The sequence below is a fragment of the Oryx dammah genome, unplaced genomic scaffold (assembly GCF_014754425.2).
Source record: "Oryx dammah isolate SB20612 unplaced genomic scaffold, SCBI_Odam_1.1 HiC_scaffold_2, whole genome shotgun sequence".
Lineage (NCBI taxonomy): Eukaryota > Metazoa > Chordata > Mammalia > Artiodactyla > Bovidae > Oryx > Oryx dammah.
In genome coordinates, this window is record NW_024070186.1 from 88226766 (window position 1) to 88242899 (window position 16134).

General features: G+C 47.6%; 1 protein-coding gene across 2 annotated transcripts in view; it reads right to left on the reverse strand.

Annotated features, from left to right (window-relative positions):
* Positions 1-12940, reverse strand: part of LOC120870552 (kalirin) — a 522430-nt gene extending 509490 nt beyond the window's left edge. For both annotated transcript variants that reach the window (XM_040250305.1, XM_040250297.1), the window contains exon 1: positions 12501-12940. In XM_040250305.1, coding sequence (XP_040106239.1) covers positions 12501-12573 — 73 coding nt within the window. In that variant the 5' untranslated portion in view covers positions 12574-12940. The remainder of the gene's footprint in view (positions 1-12500) is intronic.
* Positions 12941-16134: the final 3194 nt, after the last annotated feature.

Consider the following 16134-nt stretch of genomic DNA (forward strand, 5'->3'; position numbering starts at 1 on the left):
GGCTTCCAAAACATCTTGGAGTCATCGATGTTGAGTAAAGTTCTGGAAAGAAACTAATGTCCAAACAAGTCTAGTGTACAGCTTACCTCCACCTTGGACATCTCATCCAAGTCACCAAATAAGGACTCAAGAATCCCCTATTTTCACCTCTACTCTAGGGCTCCAGGGCTGAGCGAGATGCAGAAGTCTGCACACCTAGCTCACTCTGAATTCAACTGGACAGAGAATGGATCCAATCCGTCTCCTCTCTTTACGGGATCTCTGCACCCCACAGTCCTTCAGATGATCTTGGATCCCATTCACAGAGAACAATGAAGTCAGTCTTCTTAATAGCCTAATAAGGACTTTACCATCTGACCTATACATCTGACCTGAAAACCTCCTGGTCTTTTCCCACAGCCACAGAGGAAGAGGTGTCCCTCCATCCCGGAGATAACCTCTTTGCCTGGGAACCTCATCCTTTCCAACTTCTGAAGAAGGTAGTGCCCACTCTGATACCCTATCCATACACATACCACTTTCTATCACCTTCAGTGTCTACAACTATTTCCTCCCGTGATTTTTTTCTCAAACACTCAAAGATTTTTCTCTCTCTTTAAAGCAAACAAACAAAACTTCACTGGACCTGATAACTTTTTTAAAAATTTACTGAAGTACAATTTGCATGCATAAAATTTCATCTATAAGTCTACAACTCACTGAAAGCTCACAAACAGATCACACCATACCTATGACCAAGAAACAAGACAACCAGTACTCCCAAAATGCCCCTTCAGTTACCATTGCATTATTTTCCTTACTTTTATTAGCAAACCTCTTCAACAATGGTCTATCTTCATTTTTACCATCTCTTGAGCTATTTCAGAATAAGCATCCCCTCTTCCATGAATCCTCCCCACACCCATGCAGATGAGGCTGTTGATCCTTCCTCTCTGTTCTCAATGTACAGCATACAATCCTTTGTTTATATGTCAGGCAACTCCACCAGACAGTCACCCTCCGTGTCAGAAAGATGATTTCTAACTTGCTGGTATGGCCTCAGCCTGGCACTTAATTAGGTTCATAGCTGGTGTTTGACACTTGAATATGAACGAATGCAAGAATGAATGAAAAGATCCACTCACTGAAATCTAGTGTTTACTGAAACTGATCAGTCTCTGTCCAGTTCTCATCAAAAGTAATCATGATATTTAGCCGTCAAAATGCAATGGCTAGGATCATGAAGAATGACTAGAAAATTATACCGTTCCAATCACTGTTTAAGCATTCTCTTTATATCCAAATATTTGAGCCCATTATGTGCCAATGGCCTGGGGTACAGAGACAACATCTTGCACCCACCCTACAAATGAAAGCTGTGACATCATTCCCAATGGCACTCTGTCCTTCCATGGCCATAGACCCAACATGGAGTCCTGCCAATCTTTCCCCTTAACTGCTCCTGAAGATACTCCCCCCTCTTCCCACAATCTCCTTTCCAGGAGAGTAACAAGTCAGAGACAGGAATCCCCCAGGAGCCCCAGACCCCTCCCCCTAGCCCCCTTTTGTCACATCCAATTAACCATCTGCCATTCTCCTGGGTCTCTCTCTAGGCCCACTGTCCAGCTGCCAACCCAACACTGTGCTTCCCCACCCCCTACCCCATAGATGCCTATTGTCCCTGGGCTGCAGGGTAAGAGTAGAGCCACATTCCCAGTCCCTGCCTGCCATGCCCTGGAATAACTAACTGCAAGCGTAAAAATCACATCCCTACATATGTGGAAAGAAGGAAGGAAAGGAGAGGGGGAGGGAAGGGGAGAAGGAAAAGGGAAAGGAGGGAAGAAAGATGGGGAGGGTATCACAGGGGAGGAGAGTGGAGCGGAGGAAGCTACTGAAGCATAATTTGGAAATTCTAACCAGTAATATGAGACTATATGCAATAGTCTTACTAGTAATATATATGGTCATATTCTATTATATATGGTCATATTCTATTACCAGAAGTATGATCCCATTTCTATTACTAATTACAATATGAATATAACTATCACAATCTATAGCTACGAAATCAAGTGATCCTGATAGGTAAGGTTTGTTTATTTTTTTACCCATTTTACACATAAGGAAACTGAATCTCAGGAAGGCTGTACTTTGTACAAGACACACAGTAAGTTCCTGTTCTAAGACTGATTCTGAAACTGGGCCACACCTATGGAAATTTCCACCTCCTCCTACTCCAGGGAATAGAAATCCAGTCCCCCAGAGCCCACCTTTTGGTAACAGGATCCATAGGATCCCCTGGATTCCTACTCCGTCCCCTAGAGGGCCACATAACATGCCTCTCTAGATGACGGTTCTTGGGTCTGCCCCCAAAATGAGAGCTGAAGGGAGGGCTTTGGGGCCAAAGGAATGGTTGTGCTCACTGGCATTGTCTTCTGGTGTGAAGCATTCCTCTTCATGGAGAATGGGCAAGAGGCTCCTCCATGACCCCTGTCTGCTTCCTCTTTGTTTGAGAGCCTGAGAAGGCAATGGCGACCCACTCCAGTACTCTTGCCTGGAAAATCCCATGGACAGAGGAGCCTGGTAGGCTGCAGTCCATGGGGTCACTGAGTCGGACACAACTGAGCGACTTCACTTTCACTTTTCACTTTCATGCACTGGAGAAGGAAATGGCAACCCACTCCAGTACTCTTGCCTGGAGAATCCCAGGGACGGGGGAGCCTTGGTAGGCTGCCGTCTATGGGGTCGCGCAGAGTAGGACACGACTGAAGCGACTCAGCAGCAGAGGCATGAAGGAAACGGAAAATTCAGAACAGGTCAGTCCCTGACAGAGAGAGCACCCGATGGCCAGGCATGAGCCCTCCTCAGGAAGCTGCCCCAATAACTTCTTGCCTGAAACCTCTCCTCTGTCCTCCCCTCATTCATCCTCCACCGCCTAGCCACCACCACACTCCCCCCCTCCCCACCAACTTGCCTTTCTGACTCACACTCTGTAGGAAGTGATTCTACAGACCCCTCTAGAGCCTAGAGCAGATCCCACCTCAACCTGCAGAGGAAAGCCACAAGTACTTCTAAAAGGATTGCTATTTTGGGACCTCCCTTTCTAACTTCTCTGCCCAAGGAACCTCTTAGAGCCGTGCCAACCCAGCTCACCCACTTCACAGCTGCCCTCAGCTTGTACTGTCCACCCCAAGCACAGGACCACAAGCCCCTGATTCCCCAAGCCAGGCGATGCTCTCTCTGTTGGGGTTACTGGCCAAGCACAGGTGCCCTCATCTGAGCTGCTGGCCAGCTGAGGTCCTTTACTTTACTTTACTGAGGTCCTTCCCCCAGTTTCCTCCTCTGGCCCGAGGCTCACCCCCAGCTACCTTGGAGATCCACCCCAACGCGCTCATCCAGGATCTTCTTCCTTCAACTGCTCCTCTTTTCCAAATATTCATTCCCTTCCCCAAGCCTGCCTTCTCCCTCCTCCCCACTCCTAGGTATTCACAGATCTTCTCTACCTAAAAAAAGCCTCCCCTCAACTCTGCTACCCATCTCCAACTACTTTTATTATTTTTAACCTTCCCTTCACAGCCAAACTTTTCCAAAGAGTCATCTATATGCACTCCCACCACTTCCTCCCCAACCACTCAACTCCCTATTCCCCTTGAAATTTGAATTCCACCTCCCATACACAAGTGAATGTTATTTCAAAGGTTACCAGTGATCTCCCAGTTTCCAGAACCCAGAAGGTTTGTTCGTCCCCCTCTCCCTCAGCCTCTCTGCAGCACTAGATCCTGTCGATGGCCGGACTGTTTCCAAGCTCTGCTCTTTCCTGGTTCTCTTCCAGCCCTTCACTCAGGTCTACAGTTCTGTCCTTGGCCCTCTGCCCTTAAGTCTGTATACGCTTTTCATTTATTATCTCGTCTATTCTGATAGCTCCAGCCACAACTTCTTACGGATATCTCCCAAATCTATATTTCCGTCTCTGGCTTCCCTCCAAAGCTCCAGACTCCCTCTGCTATCCACCTACTGAATCAACACCTCCCTAAGCTATTTCACTGACACCTGAAAAGCAACATGTCCTAAAGAAAGTTCCCAAATCCTCCCTCTCCTCTGCCTCCCCACAGCTGCTCCTCCTCTTCCTGAACTCCTGATTTTCATTTAGGGTACTTTCATCCTCCCCGTTACCCAACTAAGCTTTGAAGTCATCTTTGAGACCTGCCTCTTCCTTAACACCTCTACATCCAAGTTACCAAGTCCTATAGACATTACCTCCATGAGTTTCCTCATAGCCACCCCTGCCTCCCCATTTCAACTCTGCCATCTCAAGTTCAGACCCTCCTAACCTTTCACAGTGGTCTCCCAATCCAGCTCGGGCTACCAGTTCCTCCCCTGTTGCAACTGATCCTCTGCGGGGGAGCCAGATTTATCTTCCTGATGACATCAGCACCCCAATCAGAAACTTGCAGTGGCTCCTGAAAGCAAACTGAAGAAAGACCATACTCTTTGGCCTGTCATTCAAAGCCTGTGGTTATCTAAGAGTCCAGTAGATGTTTAATAAATGAAGCAGTCAGTCAACTTGGTCCCCATCCCCTTCTGACTTTGCTCTCCCACTGATCCTCCACCTGAATCCTCTGAGTCATATAAACTGGACCACTGACTGTCCCCAAATATGCCATGGATGGTCGCACCTTTTTTTAACGCTGTTTGAACACTGTCTTCCCCATGTAAAGTCTACACATCCTTCAAGTCTCAAGAAGTAATTACTTCCTTGAGGACACAGTTCATTTGCCACTTTTCACTTGTTTATCCCTCATATCTGTGTTTTCTAGCTAATATCCAGCTGCCTTCTAATAAAGCCATGGGACAGAAGGGGAGGAGATGAAGCTAATTCTCCAACAGTTTCTTCTTTACTTCTTTGTAATAATTCCTCTGTCCTCCCAGCTAATTCTCCCTGTTCCCTCACTCAACAGCAGACACAATTTCAAGCAGCTCTATTGATCCAACAGCCCTGTGGCTGTCAGTCATTTCCTAGTTATTCTGCTGCCAGTCATTCACACTCAAAGGAGTGGCAGGAGGAGTCTGAACAGCATGCAGACAGAGCAGGAGCAGGAACAGACTGATTCACTGCACCCACCCGAGGCTCAGTGGAAGCAAGACCCCCTTTCTTGCTGGGCTTCTCTAGATGGTATGGGGCCATGTGGCCCAGGGCCTGGGGGACTAGCATTTTTATACTTTGGTGGAGGAGAAGAAGTACCCTGATTTGTTGTAACGAGGGTGCCCCATCAAGTTCCCATGGAAAATCAAACTGAAAAGGATTGGAAAAGGTCCTGTGGAGGCCAAATTTAATAAAAGAATACTTGCCAGAAGAAGTACTTAGGGTAATACAACATTCGATTTGGAAAGAACTATCTACATAAATTTGGAGAGAATTGTACAACTTATAAAGACCTTTCACATACAGTGTCTTATCTGAATCTTTCAACAACCCTATAAGGGAACTGGAGTGGGGGCAGGCATCATCCTCATCTTACACTCTAGGTGTTACTCGCTCAACCCAAGTCATCCAGATAAGTAGAGAGCAATGGGGAGGGTTCACCTCCTTCTCTCTTACCTGACCTTCTCAGCCTCTTTCACAGGCTTTTTCTCCCTTTCCCATCCCTTAAATTCAAGTGCTCCCTGAGGGGGGTATTATAATTATATCCATTTTCCTTCCTGCTCTATATTCTTTCTCGCAATGATTTTATACACTCCCAGAGCACAGCACATGGCTGCACTAGGCACTCGATAAATATTTGTCAAACAAATGACTAAATGAATGAAAGAAAAAGAGCCAAGGCCCAGACTCTAGCCTTCTGATTCCACCCAGGCTCCTGCACACCACTGTGATGCTTCTCCAGCACCCCCTTCACTTCATGTCAAAAGCCCTGCATGGTCCCCCTTCAGGAGAGTCCCTCAGCCTCTGTGCCATCACATTCACTTAATAATGACAACAACAGCTAAGGACAGCCAGGATTTCTTGTGTTCCTAATGTGGGTCAGAAACCACCAGATGTTATTTACATGTTTTTCCTATTTAATTCTCTCAACCTGTGAAATAAGCATTCTTGGTCCCATTTTGCAGAAGACTGAGGATGACATAGATTATATAATTTATTCAATATTCCACCCCTGATTAGCGCTGAGCCTATCTGATCCAAAACCCATGATCATCCAGCTTGCTGGCCTTAGCACCACTGACATTTGGAAGCTAGAGAATTTTTTATTGTCCTGTGCAATATAAGATGTTCAGCAGTATTCTAGACTTTTACCCAAAAATTCCAGTTGCCACCCCCTCCCTGAGTTATGGCAACCAAAAAATGTCTCCAGACACAGCCAAATATTTCTTGGAGGACAAAACTGCCTCCATTTGAGAACCACTAAACTCCAGGAGTTGGTGATGGACAGGGAGGCCTGGCATACTGCGATTCATGGGGTTGCAAAGAGTCAGACACGACTGAGCAACTGAACCGAACTGAACTGAAACTAAACCCTACTGCCTACCTCCAAAAGTGAACTACCAAGCTCCAGAACCAGAAAGAACTGGAAAAGTAAAAGTGTTCATTCTTCAACAGCTAAAAAGGACCTCTAGTTCACCTATTCTGGTGTTTTACTGACACTGACAGTTGGGAAGATTTTTTTCACTTCTCAACTAATTTCTTTCTGCAGCTTCAGTTTATTCCAACACTTCTTCCATTCTCCAAGGGATTATCAAATACAACTGGATAGAATGTACCAATAATTGAGTTATTGATGATTGCTGGCACAACGATAAAGCAAAGCCTCCCAAATTTTATGGACATGTGCATAGATGTTATATGTCGTAAAATATATTAATGCAGAAATAACCAATATAAATGCAATATTAAAAACATTAACAACATTCCCTTTTCAGAGCAACAAAGTCCTCTCAATACTCCATCAGAAGTTCTTGAGAAATGGCATGATCAAAAGCCCAAATCATGATGGGTGGAAGTGAAGGAGAATCAAGAAGGAATGGTAAATATTAAATTAAGCATCATGTTTACATTCTGCAGCACACACAACATCAAAAAGAGATGTTTTTCTTTGCTGCAGAAGAGCACTCAGAAGCTAAGAGACTCCATCCCTTTCAGGTGCCTGACTATGCACGGACATGATGATGATATTTACCCAAAAAATTGCACACCAACATAGGGTGTTATTCCAAAATGTCCCTTGTCTATGATCTGGCCCTGACAATGCCCAGTTCTCTAGGTGGCATGGGGTTTTTATTTGAGAGAAAAATTGAAATAGTAGTCAGTGAATACCAATATATCACCACCTTAGATTCAGCAACTGCTTATATTTTGCTGTGTTTGCTTTACCTGTATCAGAGGGAGATGGCTTGTTTTGGTTTGGTTTTGGTGACTCATAAACTTTTTAAAAGATCTTTTAAAGCACAAATCACTTAATTATGTGAAAAGGCTAAAAACAATATAATACCTCTGATGAAGTGAGAAAATGAGTATAGACAAGTGAGTGTTGTAGGAATTCCAGGGGGAGAGTTGCTCTTGTGGGCTGTGAAAGCTTCCAGAAGAATGTGGTGCTCAAGTTTTGAAGAATGAGTTGCATTTGTAGAGTAGGGGTGAGGAAACATGAGTCAAACTGCCCTTGGACAGTGAGAAGAGCAGCCTGGCTAAAGCTGAGGTATGAAAGACAAACTTGACCCTAAAGACAGTCGAGGGTCACTGTAGGTTCATAAACCAGGTGTGATGAAAGTACTGCAACCTACTTTAGGAAGTGCAATCTGTCTGCAGATGCCAATTTGGAGTGGGGGTGAGAGAGCCAATTCCAACAGCCAAGAATAAAGGCTACTGAAAGAGTCCATGGCATCATAATGGGTCTCCTGGCATAGGGCAGAAGCCCTGAGAATGAAGAGCATGGGCTCACTACGAAAGATAATTCAACAGAGATAGTTAGAAGAGAGACTCCTCAGAGACAATACCAAGGTGTTAAATATCGACCCTAGGAAAGGGAAAATGCCAGTAACAGAAATAAGGAAAACAAGAGGAGAAGCTAGTTCAGGTACTTGGAAAGAAAGAGTTGAGTGTGAGGCTGACCAAAGTCCAAGTAATAGCAAACCACTAAAAATGTCTTGACTCACAAGACCAAAGCTCAACAGAAATATATAAGATATTTCCACATCGATTTCATTAAATTTATCCTGATTTTTTTTTCCTTTGAGTCTTAAAGAGGTTTCTCCTCAGTTCACCAAAGCCAAGATTTTACTTTTACTAGGGAACCTCCTCTGTTCTTCAGATATCTAACTCAATCTAGCATCTTCAGTTCTTCCTGCCCAGAAGCTCCCTCCCTTCCACATCTAACACTGTTCTGACTCTCCAACAAAAAAAAAAAAAAAAAGAAAACTCTTTTTCTTAATGCTAATATCCTGTCTGACTAGCACCCAAATTCTTTTTGCTTTCACCAGTAAATTCCTATCCACCCCAAATGCCTACCCGGAATGCCTCTTCTAATACTGTGCTCCCAAGAGCTCACAGTGGCCTTTTTTATCACATCCAGTGACACTTACCTGGCATTCCTCTTGTTCAACCTGTCTGCAGCCTGTCATCACGTCAGAACCCACGCTGACTCCCTGGGGTCTCTAGGATCAAGTCTCCTTTGCTGCCACTTTCTAAACAAGGGTTTCTCCCCCAAATTCTAACTTTAGCCCTCTCCTCTTCCCTCCACCCCCTCCCTCTGGGAGCTGATGCATTCACAAGCCTCAGCTGCAGCAAGCCTTGATGCAGAAGGCTTCCAAGACCAGCCCTAATCTCCTGCCTGTGCCCCTGTCTGGAGTCCCATTTCTCCCACAAACCGATTCCACCTGTATGCTCCTCAATCAATTTCGAATTTTCCACATCCAAAGCGAACAGCATTATCTGCCCTGCAAAACCCAGCTCCTGTCCTCAACCAGAGTGCATCAATCAAGACAATGTTGGTCCTCTATGCTTTCAACCCAGTTACTCCCATTTTCTTGTGGGCTTAATTTTCTTTCCCTCCTACAACAAGTTGGTCAATAAATTTCCATATTTATGCCTTTGACAATGCCTTTTTCTCCGAGTGGTCCCTGAGTCCTCATTCTTTCTGCCACTAACCCAGCCAAGCCCCTCTCCCTCAGTTCTGGGTCACTTTTGCATTTGGATTGTTTCTCTCTCTTATCAACTCCATCTATCATATGACCCCCCAGATAAACCTTTCCAAATATCACTTTCTTCAGGATGTACCCTTGATCAAGAACCTAAAATGACTCCCTACCAATCTTGAATCAAATCCAATCTCCTCTCTCTTGGGCTTCCAAGACTCTCCCTATCTGGTCTTGTCCTACTTAACAAACTCTGTTTCCCATTCCTCCCTACCCTACACTTTCTGCTCCATCTTCCCGGCATCCTCAATGTCAATGCCTCAACCTCCCTGAGATTTTGTCCATGATTCTCCTCCAACCCTCCATCTCGCCTTCATAGGCTACCCTCAGTCCCTCTCCTCTGTAGTTCTGCCAACTTTTTATCTTAGAGCACCATAATGTTCAGCAGTTAATTAATCTCTAATTGAGCAGTAATTGTCAATCTTCTTTTAAAAGCTCTTGGAGGAGAGAGACCACGTTGAACGTTTCTATCCCACAGCACCCTGGACAGCAGAAGGTTCCTTAGTAGGAGCTGAAAAGTCCTTGTTGGTTTTCTGTTCCCAATTCTGAGTTTCTATATTTCCCCTCCTCTGCCTCATAACCATGATCAATAAAATTATTGTGACACACTTTCCCAGGCTTGGATCAAAGAGTTCCCAGAAAGACAGTATAGAATACACCAGAAAGACAATACAGAATACACCAGTCTGTAAGACTGGGGTGTGGTTGTGGGTTGTGCGTGCTTCTCTCTGTTTGTCTATCTATCTATGTACATGTACGGATATAGGATTTAGAAAATGTAGCTTAACCCATGATCAAAAAAACTTAAGTACCAAAATAACCAGAAGAGGACAAGGAACCAAAATGACAGAATTAGTTGAAACATGCCTAATTAGAGGCAGAATATGCCAGAGTTTTGACAAAGCAATTGCCAGTCTGGTCTTTGTATGAGCAAAATTTTCCACCAGAAAGTAGAGGGTAACCCTGGCCCCAGGGACTTTGAAAATGTGTTTGAAGCTTTCTCAGTGGTTCGACTAAATAAATTTATAATCTGTCCAACCTACCAGGTGTAGAGCGCTATATTCCATAAAGATTGGGGGATCAGAAAAGAGACAGGAAATACGGTCTTTTCCAGGTTTAAGAATCCCCAGGCTAGAGATTGGAAGGGAGTAAGATCAGAAAGCAGAGCACAGAGGGCCACTCAGGTGGATAGTGGTCCTAGACCCTACCACAGATAGCCTGCCTCCCCTCTTACAACATGTTACACATTGTCAGTCATTTCCAGCCTTATCTCTTGTAGATTTCACCCTTCTCTGATTTGAAGAGAACATCAAACCTAGCCCCCACCCCCACCATAAGGCTACCCAAGGAGGAAGAAGAATACCCCCAGCAGGATTCCACAGGAGACAGTCCCCAGTCAGTTATTTACTCTGTGATTTTAGCCAGAGCTAGACAATGTAAGCCCCATGTTGTATTTTGAAAGGCCCTGGGAAAAGTAACACATTGGACCATTATAGGTCATTAACACCATTAACACTGTTTGAATTCATTTGTCAGAAATTAGCAAGCCTCCAGAAACTTGAGATCTGCTCCAAGTGCCTGGGAGGAGAATGGACAGGAACTAGTGTTTGGATGGTAGAAAATGGGAAGGAGGAATGGATGCCAAAAGATAAAAGTAGGTCCAGCAAGGGAAGGCAGGAAAGCTCATACTTCAAGAGTTTTCCCCAGAACTAAGGAAAGGCAGACTTTTGTGCCAGATGAGAGGCAGGAGTGGGGCAAGGTGGAGTCAGGGAAGACATCCTGGTGAATGTTTCCAGATATGACTTAACCCCCAGAACCTCTCTCCTAGACTATAATCTAAGGTTATAAACTCAGGTCAGGCACGTTTTTAGAATTCGTGCCTTGGTTCCTGGGCAGTGCATATGTGAGCGTAAGAGGGCGGGGGGGGGGGGGGGGCGCGCCAGGGGGCGGTGTATATTAGAAACCACGACTGGGTAAAAGGAACAAGGAGACAAGGCTGAGCCCTGAGAAGCAGGGTAGGATAACAGGGGCTCCTGTTTTGTCCAGGCTCTGGCATCAGCTCCTGTCCTCCACCTCTTTACTCTTCAGACCAACTAGAAAATGACCATATGGGTCGACCAACTCTTGACTTCTAAAGCCACAAGTCTCCCCAACAAAGCACCCCACCCCTTCCCCTCAGATGACCTCCAGGGCAGGGCAATGAGGTTAGGAAACAGATGGGTGTGCAGGGAGCCTCCAGAGCTAACCTGTTCCTTGACCCCACCAGTTCACGCGCTTTAATCCAATTTACAGAAAGAGGGGGTCCCCATAACTTACTGGACTCTTTGGGACAAAGATTCCAGACAAAATGGTTCCAGATATGGAAGATGGGGAGCTCTACCTACTGAGTTGGTGGAAGCCACAGGTAAAGAGGAGATGGAGAAACCCTGGTTATCAGAGAAACGGGGCCACAGGTGGTGGGAGAGGAGAGTGGTCGGCATCAGCTCTGGGAAAAGGGCTGCGCAGGCAAGGAACCCGCGGCTCAGACCCAGGACTGGGTGGCGGCGGGGGCAAAGAACCACCGTGAAAGCAGGTCTGGCGGGGGAGCTCTATACACCACAGGCAAGCAAAGATTCAGTGGGTGTGTATGAGGGGGACGCTAACTCACAAGTCCAGAATGAGTGATTTTTATGAAAAGCTCCTGCGTTCCCATCACTGGAGAAGAGGAGGACAAGGACGAGGTCCTAGGCGCCCACCGCCTTCCCAGCCGAGTCCGCCTCTTAAGTCTGAGACGCCCCGGCTCCTCACACGCATCAGGCTCCGCGGTCCACCGTCCGCCCCGCTCCTGACTGTCAGGCTGCAGCCTGCGCGACTCCCGGTCCCTCTTTGCATATCAGGGCCCGGGGCCCCTGGCCCGGAGCAGGGGTGCGGGCGCGGGGCGGCCAGAGCCAGGCTGACAGGCGCTAGGGGGAGGGGGGAGCCGAGGGAGGGGCGGGGGGCGCCGGGAGCGAGAGCGGCGCGCTGCAAAGTGATCCAACCTCGCCCCATCCCCGCGCTCCGGGAGAAGGCGGCCCACCGGGACCGCCTCCCGCCTCCCCACACAGACTCCCGCAAGTGGGGTGAACGCCGAGGGGCGCCAAGCTCCCAGCCCCCACCCCTCTCCAGAACGCAACCAGCACTGCCATAACAACAAGAATCTCGGCAACTCCGGCCCGGACGACGAGGGGGACAGCACCCCCCCCAACGCGCCCGCCCCAGCAACAGTCTCGTTCCCCAAACTTGTCCGAGAAGCCGCGTCCAGGGCAGCAGCCCCCCACCCGCCCCACCCCCCCAAGCTCCCCAGCTGCCCAGCTTACCTGTCCGGAAAAAGGCGTCCACGTCCGAGTCGGCGGCTCCTCCTTCCTCCGCTGCCCCCTCCGGGGGGTTCATGACTGGGGGAGGGCGTCCACGGGCAGCCGGGGGGCGGCCAAGCCCGGGGCCGAGCGCTGCTCTGTGGGCGGCGGGCGCTGGGCTGCGGACACTGGGCTTCGAGGGCGGCCGGCCGGGGCGGCTGGGCTGGGGCAGAGGACGCCGAGGCTCCCTCAGGCGGAGGCGCACGGCGGGCTGGGGGCGCCTGCCGCGGGCTCCCCCATGGTCCCCCTTCCCCGGGGGGCGCTGGCCGCCTGCGGTCTGCCCGGGCCGGGGTCCGAGCTGCTTGGGCGCCCGCTCTCCCTCAGCAGCGGCAGCTGGCTCTCCTGCTCGCCCGTCTGCCTGTCTCTATTGTTCAGCCCTGCTCGGCTCTCCTCTTTATTTTTCCTCCTCCCTCCCACCCTCCCTGTCTCTCTACCTCCTCCCTCCCTCGCTCTATCGCCCGCACGCTCTCAGCCTCCCTCCCTCGCTCGCTCTCTGGCTCCCCCTCTGGCTCCCTCAGCCGCCGCCGCCTCGCAGCTCCTCCCCCGGCTCCCGCTCCTCAGTCCTGGCCAACAATGCCCCGGGCAGCGCCGAGCTCAACTGAAGCTTCGGCCCGGGCCGGGGTTCGCCGCGGGCCCCCGGCAGCGCGGACGCCTCCCTCCCCCCACGCCTCCCCGCGCCGGCCTCTCCAAGGAGCCAAGCCCGGGCCCCGAGCTATTGTTCGCGGCTGTGCTAGGCCGGCTTCCTGAGCCCCGCAGGAAAAGCCCCGGCGAAGGAGGCGGCCGGGGAGGGGGCGGGGCCGCCGGGCGAGTCCAGGGCCGCCGGGCGCACGCCGGGCTTGCAGAGGGGGCTCGGACGCCTGAGCCCCGCGTGCTCAGCCTCGCCCCTAGCGCTGTTCCTACACCCGCCCGGCGGCGGCCGCCTCCTCCACCCCACCCCGTTCTCAGGTGTATGAGCCGCGACCCCCCTCAAGCTGCCTGTCCCCCAAGATGGGCTGATCTGTCTCTAGAGGCTGGACTTTTCCCCGCTCCTTCTCGACAAGCTCCCTTCTGTCTCCTTGACCCCCTGAGCCTTTCGCATTTTCCTCACTAACTCTCCTTAGTTCCTCTCTCTCTCTCTTTTTTTTTTTTTTTAAAGCTTTTCTCTTCCTTCCCCCCCTTTTCAGCGCCCCTTTAGACACCTCTGCCTGTCTCGGTGACTCTTTGTCCAGTTCATTTCTCTCGCGATGTGCCCCTGCCTATCTTTCCCTCCGTGACCCTCTTCTGTCTCCCATTTGTCTCTGTCCTGCCTCGGTACTTGGCCAGTGTCTCAACGCTCCTCTTGGACAGCTGTCAAACTCCCTAATCCCCGGGGCCTTCTCTGTTTTGTTCTTCTCCCTCGTGTGAATGGAGAGATCCAGTTGGCCAGGAGAAAAGAGGTGTTACAGCAAGCTGAATTTCAATTAAAGTGCGGAGAGGGACAGGAGAGGAACGGGGAAGACCTCAAAAAAGAAAACAGATGCTGTATGGGGTAATTAATGCAGTGATTGTATTGTGCCAATTGGTTTTTAAGCAATAATTAAACAATAATTAGCCAGTATTCTGTTTATAGTCCTAGTGACTGCAAAGCTTACAAAACAGAGGCTCTTTAGACCTGAGTACTTAATGTGGTGTGTTGGAGGCTGTTGTTGCTACCTCATCCAGACAGATGGAGAGGCTGTGGCCTGACCTAATGTGTTAAAAACACACCTAATAGGAAAATCAGATAGTGTAGTGTAAAGCTGATGGACTGCTACCCACCAGCCAGAATCTCCCAGATCTGTCATCACTGGTAACCTACTTGGTTCCATCTCTCTCCAGGTAAAGCACCTGGAACCTCTCCCGATCTACAACCAGCTAACTCTTAACAGCAAATAGATTTAAATGCGTTTTTAGTGAACCCTTTCTGGTTCCCTGTACTCCTTACTTTCCTTACTGAATGTCACAATTATTTTTCACCCACTGAAAAAAATAAGTACAGTTACCTGTCTTCAACGTTGGGTGGAGAAGGAAATGGCAACCCACTCCGGTGTTCTTGCCTGGAGAATCCCAGGGACGGGGGAGCCGGTTGAGCTGCCCTCTATGGGGTCGGACAGGGTCGGGCACGACTGAAGTGACTTAGCAGCAGAATGTTGGGTACATCTATCAGGCCCCATTTCTTAAAAATTATTAATAGAGACTCTGACATCACAAATTCATTGCCATGAGATCTAATTCATCTGGTTCAAATAGCTTGAACTGCCTTAAAGCAAACAGATGCCCCTTTACTTACCACCTTCCCTGACAATGAAAGTACTTTTCCTTTGTCTTTTCTAAGTTTTGCCTTCCCTTTTACCCTAAGCTGACACTCTGGCCTGCACTCCCACACATACACATGACGGCCGAGCTGCTATGAACTGGCACCATTGTGCAGAGAACCAGAGGCCTGGCAAGAGCACTGCATGTGTGCTAAGTCACTTCAGTCGAGTCCAACTCTCTGTGACCCTGTGGACTGTTGCCTGCAAGGCTCCTCTGTCCATGGGATTTTCCTGGCAAGAATACTGGAGTGGGTTCCCATGCCCTCCTCCAGGGGATCTTCCCAACCCAGGGATCAAGCTGTGTATCTTCTGTCCCCTGCATTGGCAGGTAGGTTCTTTACCACTAGCACCACCTGGGAAGCCAGGCAAGAGCATTAGCTCATCCCAAATTCAGAGGAAACATGTTTAGAGAAAAGTTCTTATCAAATTTTCAATAAATGTGGACCAGAATGGGGGAAACACTTATGAAATGATACATATTTTTTTAAAAGGAAATTTGTCAATTTCTATTAATGTTTTAAATGTTCATGGCTATATTAATATCAGACAAAGATTTCCTAGCAAAAGCTGTTACTAGGGGTTAAAAGGGACATTTCAGTTAATCAACTGCACACACAATCCTAAAATTTTTTGCATCTAAGAAAATTTCAAAATATATGAAGCAAAACTGATAAAACAAAGAGAAACAGACAAATTCAAAATTATAGTCAGAGATTTTAACCTCTATCTCACTCAATAATTGATAAGGAAATAGATCATCAATAAGGATATAGAAGACTTGATCAATGTTATCAACCAATATTCTATAAACTGACATTTATAGAATACTCTACTCAATAACAGCAAATATACATTTTTCTTCAAGTACACAGGTATCAAGTACACAAGATAAACTCTATGCTAAGCCATAAAACAAGTTTTGAAAAATGTAAGAAGATTAACATCATGCAAATTATACCTCAGTTGTTTTTTTAAAAAAAGCATGCAATATTCTCTGAACACAATGAATTAAGCTAAAAATTAATAACAAATATATGAAAAAAAACATATATATGAAAACTAAATAAATACTTCTAAATAACCCATGATCAACTAAGAACTCAGTGGAGATATTAGCATTTTTAACTGAATAAAGATGAAAAAGCATCATATAAAAATCTATGAAACAGAGCTAAAACAGTACACAGAGGGAAATTTGTAGTACTAAAATTCTTATTTTGTAAAGTCTCAAATCATTGATCTCCTGTTCTGCCTTAAGAGCAAAAGAAATCCAAAGCAGAAGAATA